The sequence below is a fragment of the Phaethon aethereus genome (assembly GCF_964289735.1).
Source record: "Phaethon aethereus genome assembly, chromosome: 1".
In the NCBI taxonomy this organism is placed as follows: domain Eukaryota; kingdom Metazoa; phylum Chordata; class Aves; order Phaethontiformes; family Phaethontidae; genus Phaethon; species Phaethon aethereus.
The window spans coordinates 122,391,375-122,418,597 of record NC_138575.1 but is presented as its reverse complement, the minus strand read 5'-3'; the positions used below and the strand labels follow the sequence as shown (position 1 = coordinate 122,418,597).

Below are 27,223 nucleotides of genomic sequence, written 5' to 3'. Positions count from 1 at the left end.
TGGAATAAATTAAACAGCTATACAGATGTTCAGAAATCCTCTCGGAGAAGAGTCATATTTGGGTGATAAAGGGGAAAATGAAATAAATCAGGTGATTTGACTGTTCAGTGAAGAATCATTTCTTTTGCTTCCTAAAAGGGCAGAAGCACAATAAGAACATTTATATTTAATACTTGATCTCCTTTTTAGATCAAAGAGAGTCACCAAAATAATTTTTTGTTTAAGATACCATATTGCTGTCAGCAGGAAATAACATGTGCACCAGGCCTGAATTTGGCAGGAAGAGTAGGATTTGAAAGAGATTTTAAATGCCCCTCTGCCTCTTGTGAAAATTTCACCTCAAGCTGATAAAAGAAGTAGCATTTTAAATTAATCATGATGTTCAGCTTCTTACCTCGAGAACTGCTCGGCAATCTGTCCCAATAAATTCTGGAACAACTCTTCTTTCTCTGAAAAAAATAGGAGGGAGACATAACAGAAAACGACAGAGGAAAGAAGACACCCTCACACCCCCTGCAAAGTGGCATCCCCAGACTTCCAGCTCTGATGATGACGTGTTTAGCCAAAAAGTCATTCTGGTGCTTTGAACAGTGACAGCGTTGGGGAATGACTTCTTGTCTCACCTGCCTTCCTCTGCCTGCAGATTACAGTCAAGGTTTCTCAGAAGTGTTTTTTTTGGGGTGCTGGGTCTCTGAGAGGTGGCTTGTTTAAAGGTAGCACTCTCTGGAAAGGAGACCCCTTTTGCATTTCTTGGGTGGGACACCCAGAATCGCCATCCCCTTTTGAAAGGTCTGGCTCACAAGGACTGCCTCTACACCATTAGCACACTGTGCCAGAGTGCCCACCAACAACGCAACAGCTTATGAACACAAGAAAACCCAGCTTGCCTTTCAGATTTACACTGGTACATTATCCTGGAGACCAATTTTTGGTGCAAATTCATAACGATCATATTGCTATGCATAAACTTCAAGAAAATGTGAGATGTCAAAGTGTTTATCCTTGCAAAACGAGGTCCACTTTTCCCAGTTTGTGGGATGGATGCAGCAGGGCACAGGTTTCCCAACCCCTTCTCCCCTGAGAACGTATTTTGGACAGAGCTGCTGTGGGGTAGCACTGGTGGGGATCCCATCGCTGCCAGAGCTGCAGCAGCTACGCTGGGAGAGCTCCCACTGGTAGCTCCCTGCTTCCCGCTGCCAACTCCAGTGCTCCAGTGCTTCAGCCAGCTCGGGAAAGTCAGCCTGGTGAAGCCCTAGCCCCTTCTTGAGACCATGACAGGATTGCAATCACTAATGCAGGGAAAAGCGAGTGAGTCTGTAAAAAAAGACCCTAGATTTCGAGGGACAGTGTGCTTTAGGAAGGAAGAAAGAAGTACAATAGCAATGTTTTCCTGTCTTTTGGTCTGTCCACTCTGTATTCATACAGAGAGGGGAAGCATGAATCACCTTTGCTGAGTTGTGAGCTGCTGTTTCGAGATTCCTCCCACTTCCCCCCACCAGCTAATTTACACTGCACTGTGCTGCAGTCGTTCCGGTGCCTGCAATGTGGTTGTACTCTTGGTTTCTCATGCTCAAGGAGTGGAAACATTGCATGCTCTCACATACTCGCCACAGATTACAGAACACCCATTTATATGCTACGTAGAAATACCCCGATGGCATTTCTGAAGCTACTTCTTGCACTTGCCTGAGGGAGCACAATGCCTCATGAGTGCAATCACCCAGGCAAAACATGTCAGACAGAAATATAGCCCAGCATTTACAACGTATTTCTAAATAATAGCTCTTGTACCTGTTGAAAGCATTTGCAATTCCTCAGGTATCAGAGATGTCAGAAATAGTTGTCAAGAGCATTCACTTTCCTGGTCAAAACCATTTGGCTGTTACCCCCATGTTTCTAAACTGAAGCAAGCACTCTGTGCTCTGAAAGTCTCAGATCTAATTCCCTCTTTCTTTTTTTTTTTTTTTTTGGCTGCGATCCGACTCCCAGCAGAGTGGCTAGCAGAGCAAATGAAGAGATTAGTTCTTTTCAGAGAGACCCATTTTTCAGTTTTCTTACAAAACCCATTTGAGAACCCAAGCACTGAAACAAAGCAAACACTGCGTCTTACTTAAGACAGGAGGAAAGCTTACCGTGTGCAGCACCTGGGCTGGTACCCGAGTCCAACAGTAAGAATAAGCAGAGAAACCCGTGTCCTCTCACTTCGGTGCTGCTCAGCTCTCTGACAGTGGCTGTAGCATGCCAGAGACCGACAAGTTCCCTATAAACACTGTTCCAGTAAAAAAAAAACCACCAATCTTACTTTCACTCCCTCCCCCTGTCAAAACTCACTTGGAGTACTAGGACATTCTCATCCAGGGAACAGTCAGCTGCAATCTGATGTTTATGGATGTAATAAAAGACTTTCAAAATGAAGATGTATGTTTTTATAACCCTAGGGTGCAGTAAAGATATATGACTAAGAGTGGCAGTTTGTCTCATCTTAAAGAGACAAAGATCCATTTCTTTGCCCTGTTCTCTTCTGAGGGGAAGACCTCTGTTAACCCCTGATTCCGAAGAAAATGAGACATCGCACCAGCATCATTTAGTCTCACTTGTCCACTCCTTTGTAAAACAGGAAGGCTAAGTGTCCTTTTACTCCCTTCATCACCCTGTCTTCCCTTTTTTTATACCCCTGGGTAGGGCTGATACCCCAGGTGTACGCAGCTACCTTTTCCCTCAGTGGCTTCATTTGTTTTGCTGTGATTCCCTCTGGGAAACAAAAACCCTACTGCATGTAGCATGGGCAGCTGCAATCTGTGCATCATGCCGAGGGTTGCCCGCTCCAGCCTGCTGTAACCCAAAAGCCAACAGCACAACCCTCTTCTCAGCTCACCCCCTGCCGGCACTGTGAATGTGCAAAGTTTGCAAGTGCAGGTGCTCAGCAAGGCAGATTTTTGCACAATACTTTTTTGCAGGGAGTTTCAGGGCAGACGAATGAAAATTAGAACCCTCCCCTCCAGAAGATGCTGCAATAGCGTAATTCTGGGCAGGGGACAGGCCAGCTCAGGCCTCCCTGGGCTTCCCATGGCTCATTCCCATGCTCGCTGCGGGCACAGGGACTTCGGTTCCTTGCCTGCTGGCCCCTGCCGAGCTCAGCAGGCAGCTTGGCCAGGGCACCACAGGGCAAGGACCTGTTTTTCCCTCCATCCCGGCAGCCCTGTCTCCAGCAGGTCTGGGCAGAAAGCAGGTGCGGGGGAATATGGCAGCACTGCTTTTCCTGCAGCTCCCGATTGGAGGGCTGGCAGGGAGCACACACCCTCCCTGCCAGACTGGGACTAGGTACACGCCGGGGCAGCTCAGGTTACGCGTGCACTGACACAGATGGTTTATAACCCACCGGCATTGCACCCTCTGCTTCTTGCCGCCCTGCTTGGCAGTGATTCTTCCACTCCTGTCTTACATGCTGGGATTGCGGCTGGGGAGCCACCTCCATCCTCCTGCTCCCCCCGGCTCCCCTCGCCATCCTGCCAGCCTCAACAAGGTGCAAGTGGGGACGGCATAGGGCTGTGGGGGTGGGTGGGCTTCCCCTCTGTCTTTTCTGCTGTGGTCAAGCAAGGCTGCAAGGTCGTGGGCGTCTGCTTTTCCCTGCCAGCATCAGGCTGACGAATTCCTGCCACACGGTCTCTTTCTCACGTGTGCCTGTACCTCTGGCTTGGGCTCCTGTCTGTATTTCCCTCTCTGTGGTTTGTTTGGATCTGAGCACTCAGAGGGATTTAAAAAACAAACAGCCAGGTGGAAAAAAGCCTCAGGAAGGGGTGTGCTTCAAATCTAAGCCCACATCCGTGATTCATGTTGTATTGGGCGCCAAATTCGCTTGACAGCTCAGGTTAATTTGGGCTACCGCATGCCAGTCCCTGCTTATGTGAGTAATCCTGAAGCAGTTGAGCAGTTGCCCCCATCCTGATGCACGCATCCACGTGGGATGCATGTAAGGAGCAGTAAGCAGGAAGGGTTTTTTTCTCTCACAGTCTCTGCCTTTTTCCTCTTGCCTGAGCTGCGAGCGTGAATATGCCTCCAAAAGGAGAAAAGAGAAATCCCAGAATAAGAAGATTTAGACACCGTGACAAGCTTCTGTCACTTTACCAACAGCGAGCTGCACGAGAGCTTGTGTATTTAATAATTTAGGGGAAAAAAGCAGTCCCCAGAGACCTCTGGTGCAGCTGTACACGTCGTTGGTGGGCTCAGCAGCGGGCAAGGCAGGGCTAGCGTGGATTCAGACATGGGCCTTCTAGCCGGCAGCTATGCAGCTCTTGGCTGAGCTAGCTCTCCCACTGCAAGCCGATATCCCTGGGGAGGGACCGCAGGTTTTCCTCTGTGCAAGTGTTAGATAGCTTGTTAGTTGAAAAGGCAAATAACCGAACGGCAAAGGAAGCGGGAGGCGAGGACGCTGCCTACAGCCTCAGCCTGGCCAAGTGGCTCTGACGCATGCTGGCGGGCTTCCCCAGCGCTGAGGCTGCTGAGCAAGGAGTGGCAGGTGGCAAGCTCTCCCTGCATGCTGCTGGCCTCCGTACCGATCGGGCATGGCTCCCTCTGGGTTTCCTCGCCCGTTTCCTCAGGGATGAGGGGATGCTTGTGTTGAAGGACCCACTAGAGCAAGCTGGAGACAGGGGTGCAGAGAGAGCTGGGGCTAAGCTCGGCTCATCTTACGCTCTTTCAGGTCACATCCCTGGTGAGATCTTTAAGGGCTTATTCAGCCGCCTGCATGCTTTGCTGCCCGAACTTTGGAGTGGTAGGAAAGCCCCTGCGCATGTTCCCCCCCTGTTTAGGACCACAGTGGACCAGGCTCGCTTGAGCTCCACAAATAGCTCCTTTCTCTGCACTATCAGAAATGCAACAGACTTCAATTTTATTTCTCAGGAGTGTGCTGCTAGCAGGATTTGTTCATTTAATTGGCATCTCCAGCAATATTGCAGAGTGCCTGAACCCTACTAATTACAGCCACAACACAGCCATCGCTTTGTGAGTTTTGAGCCTGCTCCAGTGCGAGGATGCAGACCAGCACCTTTCCACTGTCGGGAGAGAGAAGGTGCCCGTTTGACGGGCTTGGGAGTTTAAACACCCCAGAGAGAAGGGAGGGTTTGGTACCGGGGGGTTGATGCTCTGCTCAAATAGCCGCCCGCCTTCTGGTCCGGGGCCATGGGAGGAGGGACGGCACATTATGCAATGGCCCCACAGGCTCAGAGCCGGCCAGCTGGGCCCCCGCCTTTGCCTTGCAGACAGCTGACACCGCAGTGATACGGCGATAGCCACTGCACCCAATGGATGCTCACTAGAATCATAATTTTTTAAATTCCAACCCTCTCCCATGACTATGGCCAGGAAATGAAGAATGGTTTCTTAGCAGGGCTCCGGTGGGTATCTCCTCTGCTGGATAAAAGCCACTGCTTGTGTTTTCCTCCCAAAGGATCGTATTTTCCAGGCCCACCTTTTACAGTCTTTGTTGCGCTGAAGCATACGTCACTCTTTTCCAACTGCCTGGGAGACTGCTGAAAAGAGGTGCATTACCTCCCACTGCTGTGAAAATCGGGTTGACCCCCTTCTTGGCATGTATTTGGACAAGTTGCTTTGGGAAGCAGAATCACGCAGACAGAGTTGTTTAAGAAGTGAAGGCTAGAACAGAGATGGTTTTTTTCTTTTAATGAAGAGGAACAATTTCCCACTTTGTTTATTCTTCCTACTCTCAGCAAAATGTCAGGAATGCGTAAGATTAATGACAACCCATGTGAAAGAGAAACAGATACCAGGGAACATTAGTTCCGTCACACTCAGTTCAGCTTTCCTTCTCTTTCCATAGCAGACTCTGTCCTATGCTTTGGCAACATACTGCCAGAATTTTTCTTGCCCTTTTCAGCTTAGATCTTTGAGAATCCTTGTTTTATAAAATGCAGGGAGGGAAAAGAGACCTTGCTGACACAGTAAGCTGTGCTCTGCACAAAGCAGAACCATGTGCTGTCAGCTGGGATGAAAAATGAGGGCCCTGGGAGAGAGCGAAAAGTCATACATGGTCTTATAAAAATATACGGTTAGCTTCATGTTAGGGAAAAAAACAAGGCAGATTTTCTAGAAAGCCCTTCAATCGGCTTCGCAGCTGGTATAACACAGTGGCATTCCTGGGTGGAGGGAATGTGTCCCTCAGCTTTGACTACCTCCTTCTGGCAACAGCGGCAATCACTGACATGGGACCTGTTTGTGGCTTGTAACAAATCTTACTGCGGTAAAGTTCTGCCCTGTTTCCTAGCGTCTTTGTTCTTTTTGCTCCCTGTTCGTTTTTGCTCTCCGCATGCACAGGCTCCCCGCTGTTGCCTCTCCAGCCCCGCAGCACACCCTCCTGCATTGCCTTGCTATGCCCAAAAGATGGGGATGCCTACAGATGTTTCTGCCACAGCAGACGCGCGTACCTCAGAGGGTGGCTTCAGTTCCCTGTGCTTCCCCATCTAAAAAAAGACAGTGCTGTGTGAGACACTATGTTTTCTTGCATATCACAGGAGCCTAAGCAAGAAGAAGAGGCGGGACCTGCAATTAGCACTAGCCAGAAGATGAGATGGGACCAGCAAAACTGCCTTGCCCCTACCCCAAGAGCCTCACCCATTCCTGCAAAGTACTTTTTCCAGTCTCAGACTTTCTGGCTCCCTCCTCTTCTTTCTTGTGCACTCTGCATTTCCAAGATAATCGTAACCTCTTGCTCCTTGTCTTTCCTGTCTTCCCATTTGACTGCTCCAAACTGCGTCCCCAGCTGACATCTCCAACCTTCCTGAAGCCCCTGCCTCAGCGGCCTTTCCCTATAGCTCCACAGCATACAGGTTAGGGCTCTTGCTCAGGCTGCCTTGGAGCAAGTGGCAGGAGATACTGCAGCTGCACAGATGAGAGAGACTGTGAGCCAGGTGCTCTACAGGAATTGCCCCAAGCAAATGCTCGGCTTCTGTGTCTTGAGCGCTACTGGCCTGAGCATGACACTGGCAGGCAAAGAGAAATGGTAGAAGTGCCACTTCAGACCTGCCTGTGGAGTACAATGGAGCTGTGCGCTTGGGAATGTGTTCCAGATGTGTTCTTTCATCCAGGCCTTCTTTAATCTTGTGAGGTGTATTTAAATATTTATTACACTTAGAGCTACCATGCCCACAACAGAAATTATGCTCTCTCCTCAGCCATTTGGAAATAACATGGGGTTCAAATGTTGTGCTCAACTTTCAGCAGATCCGTGCTGGGAGATGAACAAGTTTAACAAAACACTGCAGGACAGTCTTTCAAACACGGTCTGTGTTGCCTGAAAAAACATACTGCTCCATGTGAGACTTTCCCCAGGAGATCAGTGGTGCTGAGTCAGACCAGAGCTAAGCACTGTGAAAGTCCCCTGGACCCCAGCCATTCCACCTCACCCTCAAAGACTTTGAAACTTGGGGACATTTTTTTTAGCTTTCTTCCATAACACTCTCATCAGGCACTTTTTATTCTGTCGTAGCTACGACCGTGACATCGTCATCTTTCTTTCTTGCATCACAGCCACGTAACTTCCAGGTGCAAATGTTTGCAAATTCAGCTTTAGTAAATTCAGTAAATTTACCTGAGAGCTGGCCAGTGGCAACAGGTATCACTTTGTATGGAGACCTGGAAGAGTCAGAGAGTTGACGTCAGCAACACTCAGAAAGCAGTTTGTATTTCACATCTGTATTCCCTAAGAAGTAGGAAGAAGTACCTGAACATATTCTAAACATTCTTAAAAGCTGTCAGCTTCAGTGTGCAATTGGCACTTTTTATGAACACACGACCTTCCTATTTACTACTAACTAGAGACAAAGAGATCTTTCTTGTGCTGTACGGTCACGCAACAAACACGGGGTAAAAAAGCTTGCATACTGTGATGGTGAGGAAAATTTGTAGGTCAGAAGGCAGCTCCGGTGTTGGGGCCATCTTTTTGCTCTGTGTTCGCACATCGTCTTGTGCCGTAGATCCCTCTGAACTGTTGGGGCTCCGCCACATGGTGCCAGTGAGAGTAATACCAGTGATAAGTAACGATGAAATATGCAATGAACTAACTAACAGCAGAAGGAGTAACTGCGAGCAGTCAGAGTGAAACTAAAAGTGTCAGGCTAAGCAAGCAACAGGAAGCCAAGGAGAAAAAGAGAAAGGGATTTGGAGGAGGGAAGGGCCAAAGCCAGCATGGAAGATACCTAACCGCATCAAAGACTTCGACTTCGCTTTGCAAATAGTGTCACGGTTGTGTCCTAGCAGATCAGTAAAGGAGTGGGGGGACAAAGGAGCTGGGAGCTTTGACAGCAAACAGGATGGGATGGGAACAGATGTTCTGCATTAAATACTTACTTAAAACCAGTATTTTTTCCTCAGACAATTACTCCTACTTTATTAACAAGTAAAAATCTCCAAAATCATCAGGCATTAGTGTTATAAGCCAGCATGCAATTCTTACTGTCATCTCCCTCTCTCCATGGAGTCGCTCACCTCCCGCTGCACACAAAAGGCATCTGCAGGCAACCACCACCTCTTCCCTTGGGCTTGACCCCATTTTGAAGAGCAGGTTGCAGAAAGGCTTACCTCTCTGTGTTTGCAGGCATTGTCGGATCAATGGATACCATACAATTGTCTGCCGTCAAAAGGGAGATTGTGGTGTTCCTGAAAAGCACGTTTCAGAGAGTTTTATTTGACCTAGAAATGATGGCTGAAATTCTGTGCTGCTGCATATGGTGCATAGCCATCTTCTCTCCTGCAGCACTCCTGGCCATGGCCTCGGTCCCATTTTAACTTGGTGCAGAAAGGGTGAAAGCACAGGACAGGGTAGGCTTGATGCTTCACCCACTTCAATTACCAGAGACGTTTCTAGCAAAATGTTAAGCATAATCATCTTTGATCTCAGAGCGGACTTTGCTCCCTGCTAACTCATGTATTCTGTTGACTCAACAACTAATAATTTCTATTAAAAAGCTATGTTTTGTGATACATTGACTAGGCAGCCATGTATTGACTCACACTATACAAATGACTACTGGTGCTATGAATGTCTTGAAGTTGTCTAGTTACTCCTTTACCAAAACAAATAAAACAAATGAATTGCTGAATATAGGGCCTTCTTTTTAACACTGTGCTAGGTGCGATTTCGTAGGTTCAGATGTAAACATTGGAGGTTTACTCTGGCTTCAGGAGCCTGGTTGAAATGTACCATTCTTTGGAAGTCCTCTGATAAAAATAAAATACAAACATGCAGTGAGCACCCTGATCATGAATAACTAAAACTGCTAAACAAAGTTTCCTGGGTGATGGAGTGGAAGTATTTGACATCATAGGCAAATGAGAGTTATGAACCTCTCTAATGTCACATGGGAGAAAATAGGAAGGATAAACAGCAAAGGGCTTTAATTCTGTCCAGCTGTTTATGCAAACTCTGAGTCAATATAGACAAAGTTATCTTTCAATCCCCGGAGCTGGAGCCATGCAATAAGCCCCTGATTAAAGGATTGGCTTATTTTTTCCTGTGTTTTTTCTGTATTATAAACCTGTATGTACAAAGGTAAAGACTGTGGCTTATTGCATGCTGCTGTGCATCTGGCCTGTGCTGCTCAAGGCCCAAATGCAGACAGGAGATGCCCCCTTCTAGATCTGGCGAAGGGGCTGCCCTACCCCTTCACCACTGCTGTGGACAGACATACAGAAGTGGCTGGGTGCTACACCATTCCACCCTCCACCACGTGCCGGCCTCTCCCACCTCAACACACATTGACACCCAACCTTGGGTCCCTCACAACACAGAGATTTAAGTTGGATACTGCTGTCTAGGTAGAAGGTAAGAGAAAGAAACCCTATAAGAAATTACAACAGGAGAGATGCATGGACTTTGCAGGACAACATAAATTAGGAGATATTTGTCCTGGGCAATGGACTTGCAGATATTATGTTCTATAAAACGGTTCGACTAGGGTACTTTGTGTTTGAATTTGGGATTCAATCTAAATAACAGATTGTACTGTATCTAAATACAGAGCTGATTACCTAGTGACAATGCTTCTCACTGGCCCCAACGTTTTTCCCTAAAAACCAGGTTCTAAACATATGGTTGTGTTGCACTTGATATGGGCAAAAATGTAGTGCTAAGGGATAACTGTGGGCTCAGGGCTGGGCTTTGGCACTTCCTTTTATTCTTTTAGACTATATCTCTTCTGTTCTACTCTATCCTACGCTGTTCCTCAGGCACAGCCAGCACCGAGGCGGCTAAGTGCCCGCCAGAGCTTTGTGCACTTTTCCAGCTGGTGCTCTCTGGGTTGCCCCAATTTCTTCTTCCAGCAGACTGGAATGAGAGAGGAGCCTGAATAGCAGGTAACTGGATCATCTGGGGCCTGCCTTTAAACTGTCCCCAGAAGTAAAGGAATAAAAGTGAAGTGAATGTCACAAACAAAAGGAGAGACCTACCTTGGTAACCCTGTTGCAATACAGAAGAGGTCCATTATATCTTTGGAGTTGCAGTATTTACTAAAGATCACCTTCCAAGCCGAACAGCAGCAGGGGAAAAGAAAATAAAGACAAAGAGAAAGGACAGTTAGTTCCCAGTGAGATATGAACTCTATTCAGGTGTGAACTGTGCTAATTTTAAGGCTCGTCCCACCATTTCAATTATCTGATTTGACTTGTGAGCTGGAATATTTCTCTACTCCCGTTTAGTACCTGTGCTTTTTTTCGATAAAGCAAGCAAGCTCTGGAGACCTAATTGCGCTGTTCAGAAGTAGAGCAATAATGTATGTGAACTGAGAGCAAAAGGTATCTCATAATGCAGTATTGCTGCAGGATGATAACAACTGCAGATTTAAGGGCATAAGAGCCCAGATTTAGGAAGAAAACAGCCCAGATTTGGGGAGGTACTTGGATGGTATAAAAGGGCGCTGGTTTTTGGACTGCACCAGCTTAAGCTAGCTTTAAACAGAACAGAGGTTTTTTCTCCCTGCCGGTTGTGCCAAATTTCCTACAGGCAATCAGGCTGTATCATTCCTACTGTTAGGTCAGAGCTCAGACCTTGAATTACAAAATTTGCCACCGTTACCTTCCCACGCCCCCCAAACACCTCTTCATCCCCCTGCCCTTCCATGCATGCCAGGCAGCCCCTCTGCGGAAAAGGCTCTTCGAGCGGTGGGTCTGGGAGCGCAATGACCCCTGTTGCAATGGGGCCTTCAATGGCGCAATCCCGTGCCATGATTTTCCCCAAGACTCCCACATCCATCAGGGCACATGGGTGATGGTGATCCCTGGCTGAGAAGCTCTTCTGCAGCTGGGATGGGGGGGCAGAAAGCCTCTCTGTGTGCCTTTCATTGTCTATGGTGGAGGCTTCGAAACCACGATGTAAATAAAATGCCTCATTGCAGACGGTCCCGGCTCATCTTCTCAAAGCCAGGAACAACAGCGAGCGGCATGGCTGATTTGTCTGGGGGCTGATGGAGCCGACGAGGCGGCTGCAGGCTGCAAGGTCCAGCTTGCTGTGGGGATCAGGGGGAGGCGGTGGTGTGGAGAGGGGCGGCTTCCCTGGCCAGCGCTGGAGCTCAGCATCCCTGGAGAAGAAATAGCCACAGAGCCTCTGGGTTCAGGACGCAGCAGCTCAAAGGGACTTGTGAAGATCTAATGGCAAAACTCAGGAGGAGCAGGAAAGTGATATTTCACAGATTCGGTCTGAGGCACAGGGAGATCAAGGTCAAAAGTCTCCTCTCCTTGTGGCTGCCTGGCTGGAAACGCTATTTTCCACCCCTCACGACCACCCGTAGCATCTCGTATTCTCAGGCACAGTTCCCATTGCTGTCCACCGCGGGCAAAGGGGATGTGCATGCCCACAGATCAGCCTCGAGGCTGGTGGCCCAGAAAATGAGGACCACGTCACCCAGCACGGCCTTCCAAGGGCTTGTTTTCGCTGCCTTGCCTCACGCTGCCGGGAGGAGGCAGGGGCTGCGGACAGGGTGGCTGCGGGCAGTCGGGGCTGCGGGCAGCGGGGTCTGCGGGCAGGGGCGGCTGCGGGCAGGGGCGGCTGCTGGCAGGGTGGCTGCGGGCAGCAGGGGCTGCGGGCAGCGGGGGTTGCCACTGCCCTCCCCAGAGCTGGCTGGTTGAGCAGGCCCCGTGTGTTCTGCAAGGTGAGGACCATGCTGGAAAAATAGCGTGTCATCGTCTAATTAAAGACTCTTCGGAAAGTGTAGGTGCCAGGAGTTAATTAAGCCTGCAGCCTCACTCCAGCAGTCTTGGCCTTTGAATGCTTTAATTCCTAAATCGTAACCGCGCTGCAATAACACGGTTCCCATGTGGCTTTTCTAAGGTGCCTTTTGGACTCCAGGGGAAATCTCTCACCCGGAGGTGCCGCTGGCAATGGCGAAGCCATGGGCGAGGCCGTGGGGTGCTCTGCCAGCGGGGAGCTGCTAATGCCTGCTCCCAGCCTGGGACATCGCCAGCCGGACGTATTGGAAGGGTCAGGACAGAACGGCAAGATCTTGGCCAGCCTGGCTGGGTCCTGTTGTGCTTGGGGTGTGCTGCACCCACACTCGAGTTGAGGCTGAAGCACGGCTTCAGACCTCCATTTTCCCTGGTGGTGAGGAGCCCTCTTGCTCTTGAGGGAAGCGCCAGGGGTTTTGTGGTAGAGAAGAGGGTGATATTGGTCACCTCAAGAGGTGGCCGTGACAGATATGCGCGTGCACACCCACCTTCCCCGTTCCGACCCAGGTGAGATCACGCACCAGGCAATAGGTTTACTTTATAAAACATCAAGGCACTTGATTGCTTGAGGTAGGTAGTAACTGCTGCCGGGGAAATGGGTGGGATTAATGCCTGGGTGTGTTTTAAAAAGCCTGCTTTGCCCAGACATTGACCCTTGGTTATTAAAATACAGCAGCAATCAAAGCAATAAAACATAGCCAGTCGAGTTCAGATAGGGCTGAAACCCCACTCCTAGCAGAACACAGCATCCTGCCGGAGCGATAACTGCTAGAACTGGCTGGCAGAGTACTGGAGGGTACAACAACTGGTACACGCAGTAACTAACTGAGGAGATGATGTTAACTGTGGCTGAACAGAGGGTAAAGGCTTGTGACGTGCCGGGAGTGCTATTTCAGGTATTGAGGTTTCTTATTCTGGAAATCAATTATTATTGACCGGGACAAAGATGAGAGGAAAAGATTAAAAAAATAATTAAAAAACATTAAAGGTAAGAAAGCCGACCTGACTCACAGAAAGCAGCAGGAGCTTTCAATGCACTGAGGGTGAATTTTAATGCTTCCTTTACTCCATGTAATAGTCAAAAAGTGAGAAGCAAAAAAAAAGACTGTAGATAGTATTTTTAGATTATGAGCTATCTCCATACATGCTTCTTAGATTTCCACACTTGGCATTTTTACTTAAGTTTGCTAAAAGTGGATTTGTGACTCACTCCCTGCACTTTGATGCTCATCTTGGGATGGTTGTCCTCAGCTAGTTGGTTCTTTTTTAATCAAAGAGCATATGCTACTAAAGTTTTCTTCTATTGCAACCTGCTGAGTTTTTCTGACCAACTTCCTTCTGTTCTAAAACAAAGCAGCCAGCCTCAGATGTTTCCCAGCAATATGCAATTGTCTCTGGTATTGCCTGCAGGTTTAAGTTCCAAATAAAGTTGATGTCAGTTGTGCTGATGGAATACAATTGGAATGTATTTTGGAGAGACAGGAGGACAGTACTGTGTATTATTGATGGCTCCAGCACAGTATAGGAATCCTATTTTCCTCAAGTCCATTATCATTGCAGGGACATTAGCAACATGAAGGCAATACAGTGACATTTGGCTTGCAGCCATACTTCAGCCAGATGGGCTACATGGTTTCTCTCGTGACCAGGGAAGATAGTTGACCTGCAGCTTTGAGGACAGGCAGCCCTGTTGGCACCGGGTGGAGAAGTGAGTATCTTAGCCAGTCCTGTGAAGATGTCCTTACTTGGGCAGATGTCCTGAAGCCATTGCTCTTCAGCCTAGGTCTCCATGATGATACTTTTCTGGCACTGTTTGTAGGTCTGATCCAGACCCACAATCATCAGTGAGGGAGTTCATCTCCCTTCAAACCTGTCTCAGCTATCTCTGACCCACAGTTATCGTCTTGCTTAGGTTCCTGTTCCTATCCCTGGGTAGCAAGCCACTGCTGCAACATGTCTCACAGCACCTCACTCTTTGCATTAATGCGCAGCGATGGGAGAAATCACTGCTTAGGGCAGGACTGAGACCTTGCTGTGGAGCCTAACAGAAGCCAAAAGCAGGAGAACACAGCAGTTTCTACAGCTGTGGTAGTGGGCTAAGATCATGCATGTGTAGGGCACAGACAGGCTTCCCCATAATACACGTCAAAAAAGTGCATAGTCACGCAGGTCAGCACAGCCCAAAAAAGCCAGGGATGCAGCTCCTGTCGCACCTCCTACCAGAAAGAGTGGACACGGGGAGTCCAATACTGCCTGGTAGTATGAAAGTCTCCTGCAAGACCAGACAACACAAGATACTCGTTTGCCAGTGTCATTTCTGAAAGCAAAGGCAGAGCCAAAATCATGTAAGCGGAGTCACAGAGGCAATACACTGCATGGGAAAGGGAAACAGAGGCCTCTGCTTCAGCCTGCAGATTGATGACTAAATGCCGTGGAGAAAATCAGCCACGTATAAACCCTGTTAATTGCATCTCCCTTGGATTTGTGCCAGGAGGAAAAAAAAATGTATTCCTCGAAACTGATGCAGCATCTGCAAACAATTAATTTCCCCCATTTGAGAGTTAACATTATTTCATATTTCTGTCCTTGTTACTGTTAGCAAAACTTCTACCATGTCTAGAAAAACAATGACAGGAAGATTAGTCTTTCCTAAATACTCAGATGGATCATTCCAATAATTCTCCATCAAGACCAAGAAATAGCCATTTGATTTAAGTGGGGATGCTGTCTGCCTGCTTTGCCAAGTAACGTGAAGCAAAGAGAGGAAAAGCAGAATATATAATAACTGAGGCTTTTTGGAGTGGAAGTAATATTTTGATGAAGTATGCAGTGACTGCAAAGTAGGACAGCGTGACGCGATGGGGATGCCTGGTTCCTGGCCCAGAGCTTACTTCTGTGGGACCGGTTTCTTTCCTGGAGACAGTTCTGCACTTTTTGAAACGTTTTCCTTTGAAATAAGGGGCGGTTGTCTCTTAATCCATAGTATCCACCTCTGGTTGAGGACAAGGATTTTAAAAGCCCTTTCAGAAAGAGTAGGGATTAAGAGCCCTGCTACTCTGGCTGGCTTTCCCACTCAGAGGAGCAGTTCAATATTAAGGATTGTGATGGAGATATTACTAAGGGACCGTAGTGCATATACTTGCAACCTACCAGATTACAACTAATCACATTATATATTTTGCTTTCAGACAGGGTGGGTAAAAACACATCCTACAAATTCAATTTCTGTTCTATATTTGATCCTCAGAACAGTTAATCCTCCCTGTAAACTGTAAACCCTGTCCAGAGTGTTATCCTGTTCTGATCTGTTGTTGGCAACTGGGTTTTCTTCCAAGAATTTAACTCATGTTTTGTTTTTTTTTATCCGAGAAAAATTCCTAAATAAATAATGCAGACATATTTTCAAAGCCAGCCTATCCTCAGTTTCCAGTCCTACTTCCTTTTGCTGGTCTCAGCCTGCTGCATTCAAGACTTCTAGCGCTTGGTGATGTCTTTCATTCAGCTCAGTGAGCAATGTTCAGAGCCGGGGCTGAAAGTGCAGAGTTGAAACAATCTAAAATGATAATCTTCCACTAATGAGATTGGGGGAGCGTGTGTCAGAAAAGACTCTGGTAAAATTCAATTAGGTATCTTGCAGGGACTGTAAAAATTGTTGCTGCTTCTGTAACAGCAGCTTTCAGGGAGGTTTTCTGAATTGCTAAGGCAGATGGCTGACGTGAAATTTTTCATTGTGGTTTTCCCTGTCTCACCAGCAGTCTTTGTTGTCCACATCAAAATGAAGCAGGATAGATATACTCTGTAGAAATCACTGAAAGGAACACATATTTCTAAATGTGTAAGCAAATAGGTCTTCCTAAAATAATGGTGATAAATGACCTTATCAGTCATGGTTCCCAATACCCAACGGAAGCCTTACCTAAACCCCCACATCCCAGGTTTCTCATTCTTTGAGTTCAGGTACAGGCATAGCATGAGCCCAGCTATATCCAAAATACCTGTTTTTTATTTCTCGCACTAATGAACAGTTGATATTCGGAAAACCACTCCATTTATCTGAGCTTCAAATGTTAGGCAGTATTAAAAATAGCATGCCAGATTCGCCATCTGTTTGATGCAGTAGGAGCTTCTCTGAGAGAGGGACAGAGAGTAAGTGTGTGTGTGTGTCGGGAAGAAAGCGCGAGAGCCCTCAGCTGAGAGTATGAGCAAAGATGACAGCTCCCCCGAGCTCTTCAGACACCACTTCTGTTAGCGGATGTGCAGCGTGGTAGATGTTTTACTTCCAGCAGCCAGAGCTCTGCAGTCCTGCAGATTCACACTTACCTTCGGGCAGTGACGTGGCTTGACAACATTCATTTCAACGGGACACCTCAGTGAAATGTATGGGTGGGCCTCCTATGATGTAACTTCAAACACCTGCAAGTTTGGCATCTCACGCATGTTGCTCTGCTAGACCCCCTCTCTTGCTGGTGGAGAAGGAGGATGACTTCCAAAGGGTAAATTTGCCCACACGTCCCCAAAACCCAGTTTAGGATGGGGTGAATCATCCTCTGGAGGTACCACCCACCTCCCCAGTGACTACGGGGGAACCTGTGTGACTAGCTTGGAGCAGCTATCACTTAGATGGCTACAGTTGATGGTTAAGTGGGGTGAATCCCATTAGTTTCCTAATTATATACATTACCTTAAAATGAGAAACAGGAGCTGCCAGACAGAGATGATGTATCAAGATCCCACGGCTCATAGCTATATGGCAAGTCGCAATTCCCATCCTTATAACATCCCTGAACAGAGCGCTATGGGAAAAGAGATTTTTCTCTTTTCAGAAAAGAGACAATGTCTATGATACACTCATACGTGTGACCCCCAGGGCACTCTTGGACATCCATTGAGAGGGACATCATGGCAGGGGTTGACTCGGTCACTATGAGCAAGGAAGAATCTCATTACTTTTTAGAGTTGCCGGAGCTCATAGAGGAAGGCAGGTTACATTAAAGAGACCCTTGTGCAACCTGCTGACTATACTAAGGGACATATTGCTACTCTTCAGTCTTTCAGTACTGATGATTAATAGCAGAATGTAACCAGGAACCAGCAAGGCTGGTTGTGAGAGGCTGAGCTGAAAGTTTCTTATTTTCTGCAGCAGACATAGCAGGATTTCAACCTTTGACAAATAACAGAAATATCTATACTCTGGCTTTACTTAACATAAAAAGGGGACACGGTTGCTGCTAATGGAGTACTAAGTGCAATTAACCCTGTAGCACATTAATGCATTAAGCTTGAAATGTTTCGTAAACTGGATAATAAGGATGCTTTAGCACCAAATGTCCTCACTAAATGTGAGTGAAGCCAGGCTGCTTGTTTCAAAACTACTCATGCAATTAATGTCTGACATTACAACACACTTGGTAATATAGGACTGTCAGAAGGGTAATGTTAGTTAACAGAGTAAGGAAAAGCAGGTATCGTGAGAGGCCAGTGAAAGGCCAATTTTCAGCTGTAGGAGTAAGTTCACTAGAAAGGTGATGGAAACAAAATGGTTTTGTCTTGTTTATATTAAGCCAAAAGAGTTTGTATGTGAGCAGTATAAGTTGCTACGGTTGGCTCGTCTGAATCCATAGGTAAAGGTGAGAATGTTAACTCGTGAACAGGAGAATGTTAGACTTACATTTTGTCTTGGCTATCATGAGCGTAATAACTTAATAGACTGCATGTGACTTCAGAAAGATAAACAGCAGTAAACAAGCCTTTCTGGGTGATGGGTACAGAAGAATTATGGTGCTATGCTGGAATTATGGAGCTGTGCTAGGATTATGGTTTGGCGCTCTGAATGCTCTAAGGAGCCCTTGCTGGGGAGGAAAGAGAAGGGGGAGTAGGAGAGAGAGACCTCAAGTATGACATTTTCTCTCACTCTTTTAAAAGTCTGGTTTTAAGCCATTTTTACTCTTTAAAATGTTTATGTGATGGAGTTTTAGGAACCCGCTGTTCATTTCTTGCTGCTTTACAATGAGAGCATCTAACAGCCGCCTTGAATTCACTGGGGCCAGCTAAAATCTGAGCGCCAAGGTGAGCCAAGACCACTGGCCAGATGCAGGCTGTGCTACCTTGCACCTTCCCTCACCCACAGAGATCTGCCAGCACTAAGAAAATGGCCTTGATCCCACAAAAACATACTTATGACTCACCATGCTAAAGCGGGTTTTGGCATCAGCTTGTCCTTGTGCTGGAGGAACCTGCAAACACCGGCCAGGCAGAGCAACCCCCGGAGGTGTCCACGTCCTAACTGCCTGCGACCCCCCGCTCCGTGCACCGCTCCTATGGTCAGCAACTGAAAGGGCATTGCCCTAAATCCCTGGTCCAAATAGACAGGGAATTGGGTCCATGGGCACTGCAGAGCACGCTTGCCCTGCTCTGCCAAAAGAGTCATGGGGATGCAAAAATATTTAATCGCCTTGAACTGATCATCATGCCATTATTTTTCTGCTGTGCTTTGTTTTATAAACTGATTCCAGTTTGGCATGTTAAAAATAGCACGGCAAGCTTTGGAAAAATCTGTTGGTTTTGCTAGAGACTAGGCATTTATACCACAGTTGCTGTTGCTCTAATTAAAAAGAAAAGCTCACATGACAGAAATTATTCCTATGCGCTGACATTTCAGTGCAATAACCACAACACCAAAATGCAGTCTTAGCTTTGTTCTGTTCATCATGGACCTCGGGCCAAGAGGAACAATGGCTGTGGGTGTATCAATGTCCTGCTCCACAGGTCACTACAGTAGACACCCAGAAATTCTGAACTCAATACATTGCTTTGAGGAAAAAAAAAAGATAATTTCTCTGTTTGGCATCCAGAATGACTCAGTCAACCAGCAAAATGGCTTCAAAATTCTTTACTTGCTTTCTGAAGAGGAAGAAAATACCACCCTGAGAGATTTCCTTGAATCCTTGACAAAGGCGGCGGTCCTTTTCTTTTTTCCAGTTAGCTCAGGCTCTGTAGCCCTCTGACTTTCCATCCTTGTTACAAATGCAGTGCTGATCAAGACACTGGAAACAGAAATCCTCTTGAATTAAGCATTTTTCTCAGAGGAACTTCTTACAACTCTGTGAGCAAAGCCACTACCTGTGACATTTGAAAACGAGAGCCATGAAGCCACCCATCTGGGAATATGGCCACTGGCTGGTTTGGCTCTGCTACCATTTAAATCTCAAAGGTCAAAAGAAAATGTTCCCCAGTAGTTTCTTAATGGAAAAAATTTGGGCATGGGCTGGGGAACATTTTCTTCCTGGTGGATTTTTAATTTGAAACAGACTCAGTAGGAATTTTTCTTAAAAACGCAGCCAAAGGGTTAATAATGTTATGGAAAATAAGACTCCAGATCCGGCTTAGGTTTGGCAGAGCAAAGCTCACTTCTCCGCTGGCAGGTTGGGGATTTGGGTGCTTGACCCCATCTAATGGCACTCCAGGAAGAACGAGAAATCCCCATCCACAGTGGTACAGCAAGATCACCGTATCCTATGATGTGAGACATGTGAGACATGTGAGACATGGCCACGGCTTCCCCCTGTCCCTCCATCTTCTCTGTTGCCTGACAGCAGACCAGGCTGTGGCAGGGGTGGGACACGGACATATTTCACGGGTGTGCTAAGCCTCAGGCATGTGTGTGAAGCACAGAGGGAGGTGTGTGTCTGGGCAAGCGGGTGAAGAACTGCTGGGTGTCTCTGGACAAGAGGATCCTTTAAAAATAAGTAAGCCAAGCAGCGCTTGTTCCCCAGGCGTGCATCCCCCTTATGCCGGCACTGGATAGGTAGTGATGCTGCAACTTCATTTTTCAGCTGGCTTCCAGAACGAGTGACCTCCTTGAAGCTGGTTTGCATAGAGGAGCCCCGGTCCAGCACGTGGCTCTAAGGCTGCAAAAACTTTGACCGTCGCTCTCCAGCAGCCCCAGCACGGCTGTCCCCTCCACCTCCTGCTTTGTGTTTGGCTCTACCTCCACCAGGTCGGCAGGCAGCTGCCCCACAGGAGACCACCATCCCCTGCCCCATGGCTGGGACTCGGCTACCAGCAGCCTGAAGCCTTCTGCTGGTGGACACAGAAGCCACCTGAGATCAGATGGAATCCTGAGCTCAGGTGCTTGTGGGGGGTTCCAGGGTTGGTGTCTGCTGGGCCAGGGTGGGTCATCTCATGTCCCTCCCAAAGCAGAGCCCTTGCTGCCCCATCATGGGGAGATGCTCAGTCAACTCTGTCCACTGGAGGAGAGCCCATCCCTGCGGCCAGCTTTGGTGAAGACCATTTTGTACCTGCCCATGGCTCTGTGACAAACGACCGGGAGTCTGTGGGTGGTGGTGGGCCGGGGCCGAGGGGAGAGGGCAGGAGCCAAGGACGTTACTGAGGCGAGGGCTAGGCTGCCGCAGCGTGATGTAGGAGTGATGCACAGCAGCTCTGGCCTGGGCTCCCCTCTGCTCTCAGCCTCCCACCGCCCTGCCGCAGGAGGCTCCCGGCTGTTGGTGGCACTGGCCTTGCAAGTATGGACCTCAGCCCTTCCCCGGGGACGTGCCGGCCTCAGGCGCGGTCCTGCATTCCACCCCTGCTGATGGTGCGAGCTTTACTTCAACTTTACTTGAGAGGGGTTTCAAAGCCAGCAAACTCTCCTCCAACGATCACCGCGTCCCTTTGCCCTCCCCGCTGTGCCCCTCTGGACCTGCCGACACACCAACCCGCTCCCACCCATTCAACGCTCCCGTCGCGAGCGCTTCCAAGCACTGGTCTGCGACGCGCAGGGCCCTGGGGGAGGCGGCGTGCGGCTCGCTGAGCCTGGTCCGTCCCTCCATTTACCCTAATGCCGAGGCGGAACAACTTCTCCCCAAAGTCAGTGGCATGCCCTGTGGCCGCACTGGTGGAAATTCAAAATGAGGCTGTGGAAGGACAGAATTACCTGTAAAAAATTGCCGTCGCAGCTGGCACTACGGTAGGAAGCCCAGTTCTGCTGCGTGGCTCTGCAGTGTCCAGCAAGCCAGTTGCAAGGTGGAGCTGAGCCCTTTCAAACTCAACAAGTGTTGCTACAATGAAGCTCGTACCTCATTACTGGGTTGACAAGTAGTTTAGCATTGGTTTAATGAGTTCCCTCTAGAAGCCTCCAATACTGCATTCCTTGGAAGATTAAAGGTTGCTTTTTTTTTTCTTTTCCCTTTCTAATGATGTTACTGAGGAGGCATGAGAATCTGAGATATGCCCTGCTTACCCCTGGGTGAACCCCATTTACATGGCATTTTTACTGCAGGAATCCTTCCAAGCACTGCACAGATGGAATTTCACATCTGACAACAGCAACAGATAACGTTTATCAAGCAAAAAAACCCTTCATGCCGCCTGAGTTTGCATTCGCTTGCTCGTGTGATTGTGCCTCTTCTGCGTTTTTAGTGTCAAAATTGCTCTCCAGAGGCTGGTTCTGAGAAATGCAGTTTTTAAAAAAAAAACACAGTAGACGACAGACGAGGTGCTTTACCAACATATACGGAAATACTCGCCACCCTTTCAAAACATTTTCGTACTGAACAGTTAAAGGTGCCAGGGAGCTCCGCACAAGCCTCGCTCTGGGGGCTGCCAAGCGACCAAGTCATTAAGCCCCGGCAAAAGAGAAGCGGCGCCTTCGGTTCAGCAGAGCCGGTATGGAGGAGCCCACGGCAGCAGAGGGACCACTGTCATGTCTAAGCCCTGAGGTGGATGAAGAGGAGCAGCCTGCTGTGGGGGACCTGGCGCAGATTTGGATTCTCCAAGGTCTTGTTCCTGAGGACGGGACTCTGGCAGCCGTGGTGGGTCTCCAGGGCAGTGGCAGAGGGGACCCCAGGCACCGGGGCCGTGCGTGGTGGGACGGGACTGTGAGTATCGGCTCTCCCTTTACCTCGTTTCTGTGGTCACTCATACAGCAAAGGGGAGGGGAGGGAAAGGGCGTCTTTGCTGTTCCTTTTTAAAGGAGAAACAAAAGGCGGGGGTGGGTGAAATGAAGATTTAGAGCAGGAAGGTGGGAGAGAGAGATGTGAATTTTGCAAGTCAGAGTTTACTTGCTCTTGAGCCTCGCAGCTGCTTTTACACTACTATGAAAAAGGCACTTGGTTTGTGGCCAAAGAATTGCTGACAACAAGAAGAAAAAGAAGACAGACTTAGAAAAACGCGGCGGCATTGTTTCTATTCAAAAGCAGCGGGCTGTCAGCCTGGCAGCGTGCGAGCTCTCCCTTTTCGCCAGAATACGCTTCTCCCGCAGTTTCCCCTGTGCTGCGAGCCGTGGCTAAGCGAACAAGGCAGGCTAATGGAGGCGAAAGTTTTCATTAACGTCTATCGCCATTTACGAACAACCTGGCGAAGGCGGCGGGGACCCCGCAGCCCCCCGGCGACGCGGCGGCGCACCCCATCGCACAGCAGCCGGGCACCTGCCGGCCGCTCAGCCTGGCCGCGGGAAAATGCCCATCCTTAACCCCCTCCCCGCCCCGGCAGGCGATCTCCAAATAACTCGGCACCCCGTGCTTTCCGGCTCCCACTGCTTGGGTGAAAACCCCTCCGCAGGCGAAACTTCGTAAACGCGTCGCGACGCTACTCGGGGAGAAGAAACCTTCACGGCTGCTAAACCAAGGATCCCCACACGGGCAGCGAGAGCTGGCAGCGCCCAGCCCTCCCCTGCTGCCAGCCCCCCCTTCCCCTTTAAATAAACATCCCTGTACAAAGCAGAAGCCACTCGAGATTCCCCCCCCACCTCCACCGCCCCTTGAAAAGAGATTTGAAGCCCGCCGCGGCGCTGAACGCAAACACGCGTCTAACGCGCTACAGAAGTGGGTCGTGCAGCAGCGGCAGCCCGCAGCCGCCCCTGCGTCCGGAGACGCTACTTTGTGAAAAACGGCAAAAAGTACCTTTTGAATTCTTCCATCAATATCCAAATAAATACACTTGGGCCGGTAAGTTGAGGAGGCAGATCCCATCTTGTTCCAGTTGGGCTTTCACTGGACCTTCTTCCGGCGCCAGACAGAGCAGAACAGAAGGTTTATCCTGCCACGCCGAGCCACCGCTGCCTGACAGTTTGGTGTCCCCGCGCTTCTGTGTCCCACTGTACTCTCATTCTGGGAAGGTCCCTCCTCTAACATGCATGCATTTTGCTGTGCCTCTGTCTCTCTCTGCCACCTCCTTTTAGTTTTGCTTCCCTCCAAATCCAGCTGCCTCGGACAGGGAAAGACAGAGGCTCCAGCGACTGTCTGCAAGTGCCCTCTCGATCCCGGTAGAAACAACCCCTCTTGGCTTTAGGGCTGCTGGGCGCCCGCAGCGTAGCTCTGACCCTGGGGCTGAGCGGCTCCCGTTACACACAAGTGGCACTTACCCCCCGGGAGGGGTTGGGGAGGGGGGACGAAATTCCTTCGTCAGGGTGGGGAGAGATGTCATTCGTTTTTATGCTGAAATAGGACCGTAATTATTAATTAGCGCTGGCCGTTCTGGGGAGCTGCCCGCATCCCGCAAGCGGTGCGACGGGCTCCCGGCTGTGCCCGGCGTGGTAAGCGCCCTTCCAAGTACCCGCTGCAGCCAGGGCTTGGACCGTCTCAGCCCAAACTCGGGCAGCTTAATTTCCACATCCCTCCTGTCATCATTACAAGGAAGGAAAGAAAAAGCAGCAGCAGCTTTTTTTCCCTCTGTAAGCTCCAGAAGCACAAAGAAAGCATAAAGCCCTTGCTCTCGCCCAACGTCATCCGCGCCAGCCCCGGAGCGAAGGAGTTTTTTATTTAAGGGAATGTGAAGTATCCTGGCAAAGGCACCTTCCGTGGGAAGGCGCAGCCGAAAACCAGGAGGGAGCAAAGTACCCGACAGTCGATTCTCTGAGCGGATGCCAAATGCCATCTGCTGCGCGTCTGTGCTGCGCTGCAGTGCCTGCGCCCGTGGGGAGCTGAAGCGGCTGCGGGTGAGGCTTGGTCACGGCGGGGAGAGGGCTTTGGAGGCAGCGGCTCCCCCGCCCTCGCCGGGGAGAGGCTGCCTGACGGGCTGCAAGCACGCACAGCGGCTGGAAACAGCTCGTCCCGCCAGCGTTAGTCCTTGGTGTTTTCTGAGGCTTCTGATGGAGGAGCTGCAAAAACGTTCCCCGGTCTCTTTTGCGCTGCAGTCCGGGAGAGGGGGGCTTGCGGCAGCGGGGTCGGTGCCACCTTCCCTACCCACCCCCAGGCCCTTGCTGCCACTTGAGCGAGACACGCGGGTCCCGCAGAGGAGGCCGCCGTGGCCGTGAGGTGCAGCCTCAGCTGCCCCCTGCAACACGCAGCAGGGCTGGTCCGCGGTGCCACGGGGCTTCGCAAGGGCCGGCAGCGCTGAGCGGGTCCCGGAGCAGCCCGGGAGCCAGAGCCAGGCTGGCCTTTCGGGCCGAAGCCAGCAGGATTCCTAATGCCCTCAGAGCCAGCAGCACGGTGACTCTTTTGGGAGATGCAAGCCTTTGCTTCGCATCCTTCCTCTGCCGGCTCGGAGCAGGCACTTGACATCTGACAGGAGAGAGCCCTTGCCCTGGCAGGGCTGTCCGGCCGGCTACCCTGCAAGCTATCCTGGAGGCTAATCCCCATGGCTATCCCCACGGCTATTCTGAGGTGGGCACAGCCTCTCTCCCACTGCAACAGCCCTTCCACGTCAACCCCATTGCTTCTGTACATCATCGGGACTTCTGTGACCGATCATTTCATACCCTGCTCTGCTGAGCATTGCCTTAACCCCATTTTACCATGGTTCGCTCCTGAATGACTTGACTGACCTTGGGAACATGGCCATGATGACAAAAATGCAGCTATTTAGGAAGAGGCAGCAAGAGCTGCTCACACTGGGACATGCACATGGGGCGTTTAGTCTTGTAGAGGAGGAGGCTGAGATCTCCCCCCACGATGAGCCACTCCAAGAGTGGTCAGACAAGGTCACTGGTCCATTGCAGGATTTGATCGCACATTGTTGAGACATCTAATGATCAGCATCTCACACCAGTGAGCATCCACTTTTTGATTTATATTTAAAAAAGCAACCAGCTTCTCGAGCCAGCAAAAAGACAAGCTCCAAAATCCAGGTGACGATCGTGTTTCTGCCTCTCCATCCTCCTTGTCATATCTATTGTCCCTGTGCATTTAAATTGTGTTTCTTAATCTCCAGCGCACACCTCCCACCCCCCCTAGTTACATTAATACTTGTTGGAAAAATTGCTTTGCTGTAAAATTGCTGACTACTGCACTTTTCAGGAACTTTTCATGTAGAAGTGAATCTACAAAAGCTGAGGTCTCAGAAATAGTGGTAAAAGCCTGATGCAAAAGATGGTATTCATTAAAGAGGGTGAGAGATCGCTGCTTTCCTTTAGCTGGTTTAACCCTCCCGAATGGCCTTATTTCGTTATACACTGGGCGGCGTGGGGCAAAAGTGACTGGGAAGAATTATCCAGTCTTATCGAACCCTTCAGCAGTTCATGAGCTGGGCCAAATCCTGGGAATACAGCACCAGGTGATGTTTCTCCATCGTTTGCCTTAAAGGAGCAGCACTTACTTAGGCTATTGTCCCCCAGACCACAGGCAGGACATCAAGTGTTGCCCAGCTCTGCTTTGCCTTCTCTGCTAAATTATTTGCTGCGGCCAACACGCACCACTTTGTACACGCAACCCTTAAAAGTAGACGTGCCTTTTGGAGAGCTGCGGGGCTTGAGCCTCTGGCCCGACGATCTGGCAGTGCCCCAGCCAGACGTCACTTACCCCGGCGGGTGCTCCCAAGGAGTAAAAAAGGTGCCTCTGTCTCCCGGACCCGGCGTCTGCTCCACGTACGCGGTTCAGAGGCGGCTTTATTAGGGTTTCCAAGGTGTAACTGGAGGATACTCAGATCATGGTTTGCAGTTGGACTCGCTGCTGTTGAGGCACAAAAAACCATCCATGCTGTCTTTACACGGGTAGAGATCCCCCCCTGCTGCAAACCCTGCTTAAAGGGTGAATTAAAAGCTTTAGGGGGGGAAAGAGCTGCCCAGGCCACTCCCCATGAAGGCCTGGCGAGGGGTGGTGGGGCACCATCCCTGTCCCCTCCATCCCCCTGCCTGTGGCTGGGGCTACGCAGAAGGGACCGAGGCGGCGAGCCATCGAGGACAAGGTGGGGATGGCACGGCAGACTGCCAGCCCGCGTGGTCCCTCCAAGGACCTGCCCCTCTCAGACGTGTCTCGAGGTAGCAATGTCCTTTTGCAGTAGTCTCCCCAAATCCGTACTTTCTCCGAAGCATCCCCATCGATGCCGGTCGCCTACTTACAGCCATGGGATGGTCTTTCCAGGGCTCGCTTCACCTGTCCTGAAGTCGCTGTGCCCACGCGGTGGCACCCACCGCGGAGCACGGCCCCCAGCCTCTCTAAAACCTAGTTTTCCTGCAGCACTCAAGAAATTAGGTGCCCCTTGCAACCTGCTGTGAGCAGCCACACATCCAAACCGGGGGAGTGCGAGGCGGTAATCTTCAAAGGGATATAGATGGGGGGAAAAAAAAAGCCAGATAAGTTAAACCCTTCAGTGAAAGATCTCCAGTTTTCCCCAGAGAAACGCATTTCCATGTGTCGCTGCCGAACGCTCTTTTCTCGCTCCCCGCTGCGCTTCAGCTCTCCTCGCCCTCCGTGACGGAGCGAGAGCTCTGGGTGCCCTGCCCGTGCCCCTGGGGAGGCTGCGCGGGGCTGAGCTCAGCACCAAGTAGCTCACCCCACCTGAAGGGCGAGGAGAGGTGCCTGTGGGCCAGGCCAGGGAGGGAAAACCCTGGGTTTTGTGCAAAGCACAGAAAGTACCTGGGTGCCCTTGGAGGGGGCTGATGAGGTTATAAGGTTGTATTTGGAAAAGCCTCCTGGGCCACTGGGACTGGGAAGGTGCAGCCTAGCCTGAGAAGGTGGTGGGCAGCTGGAGCACGACTCAAGCCAACTCTTTTAAGGAAGGTGATATATTTTGAACGAAGTTTGCCTAGAAGAAGAAGTGGAGAATAATAATTTAAATAAAT

At 49.7% G+C, this 27,223-nt stretch overlaps 1 protein-coding gene across 1 annotated transcript in view; it reads right to left on the bottom strand.

The window, feature by feature from the left end:
* PDE9A (phosphodiesterase 9A) overlaps positions 1-23,195 on the bottom strand; it is a gene marked incomplete at both ends in the record, with an annotated part of 50,083 nt that extends 26,888 nt beyond the window's left edge. Inside the window, 5 exons of the mRNA XM_082009770.1 lie at positions 395-449; positions 7,604-7,647; positions 8,593-8,670; positions 10,459-10,529; positions 23,127-23,195. Coding sequence (XP_081865896.1) covers positions 395-449; positions 7,604-7,647; positions 8,593-8,670; positions 10,459-10,529; positions 23,127-23,195 — 317 coding nt within the window. The remainder of the gene's footprint in view (positions 1-394; positions 450-7,603; positions 7,648-8,592; positions 8,671-10,458; positions 10,530-23,126) is intronic.
* Between the last annotated feature and the right edge of the window lie 4,028 nt (positions 23,196-27,223).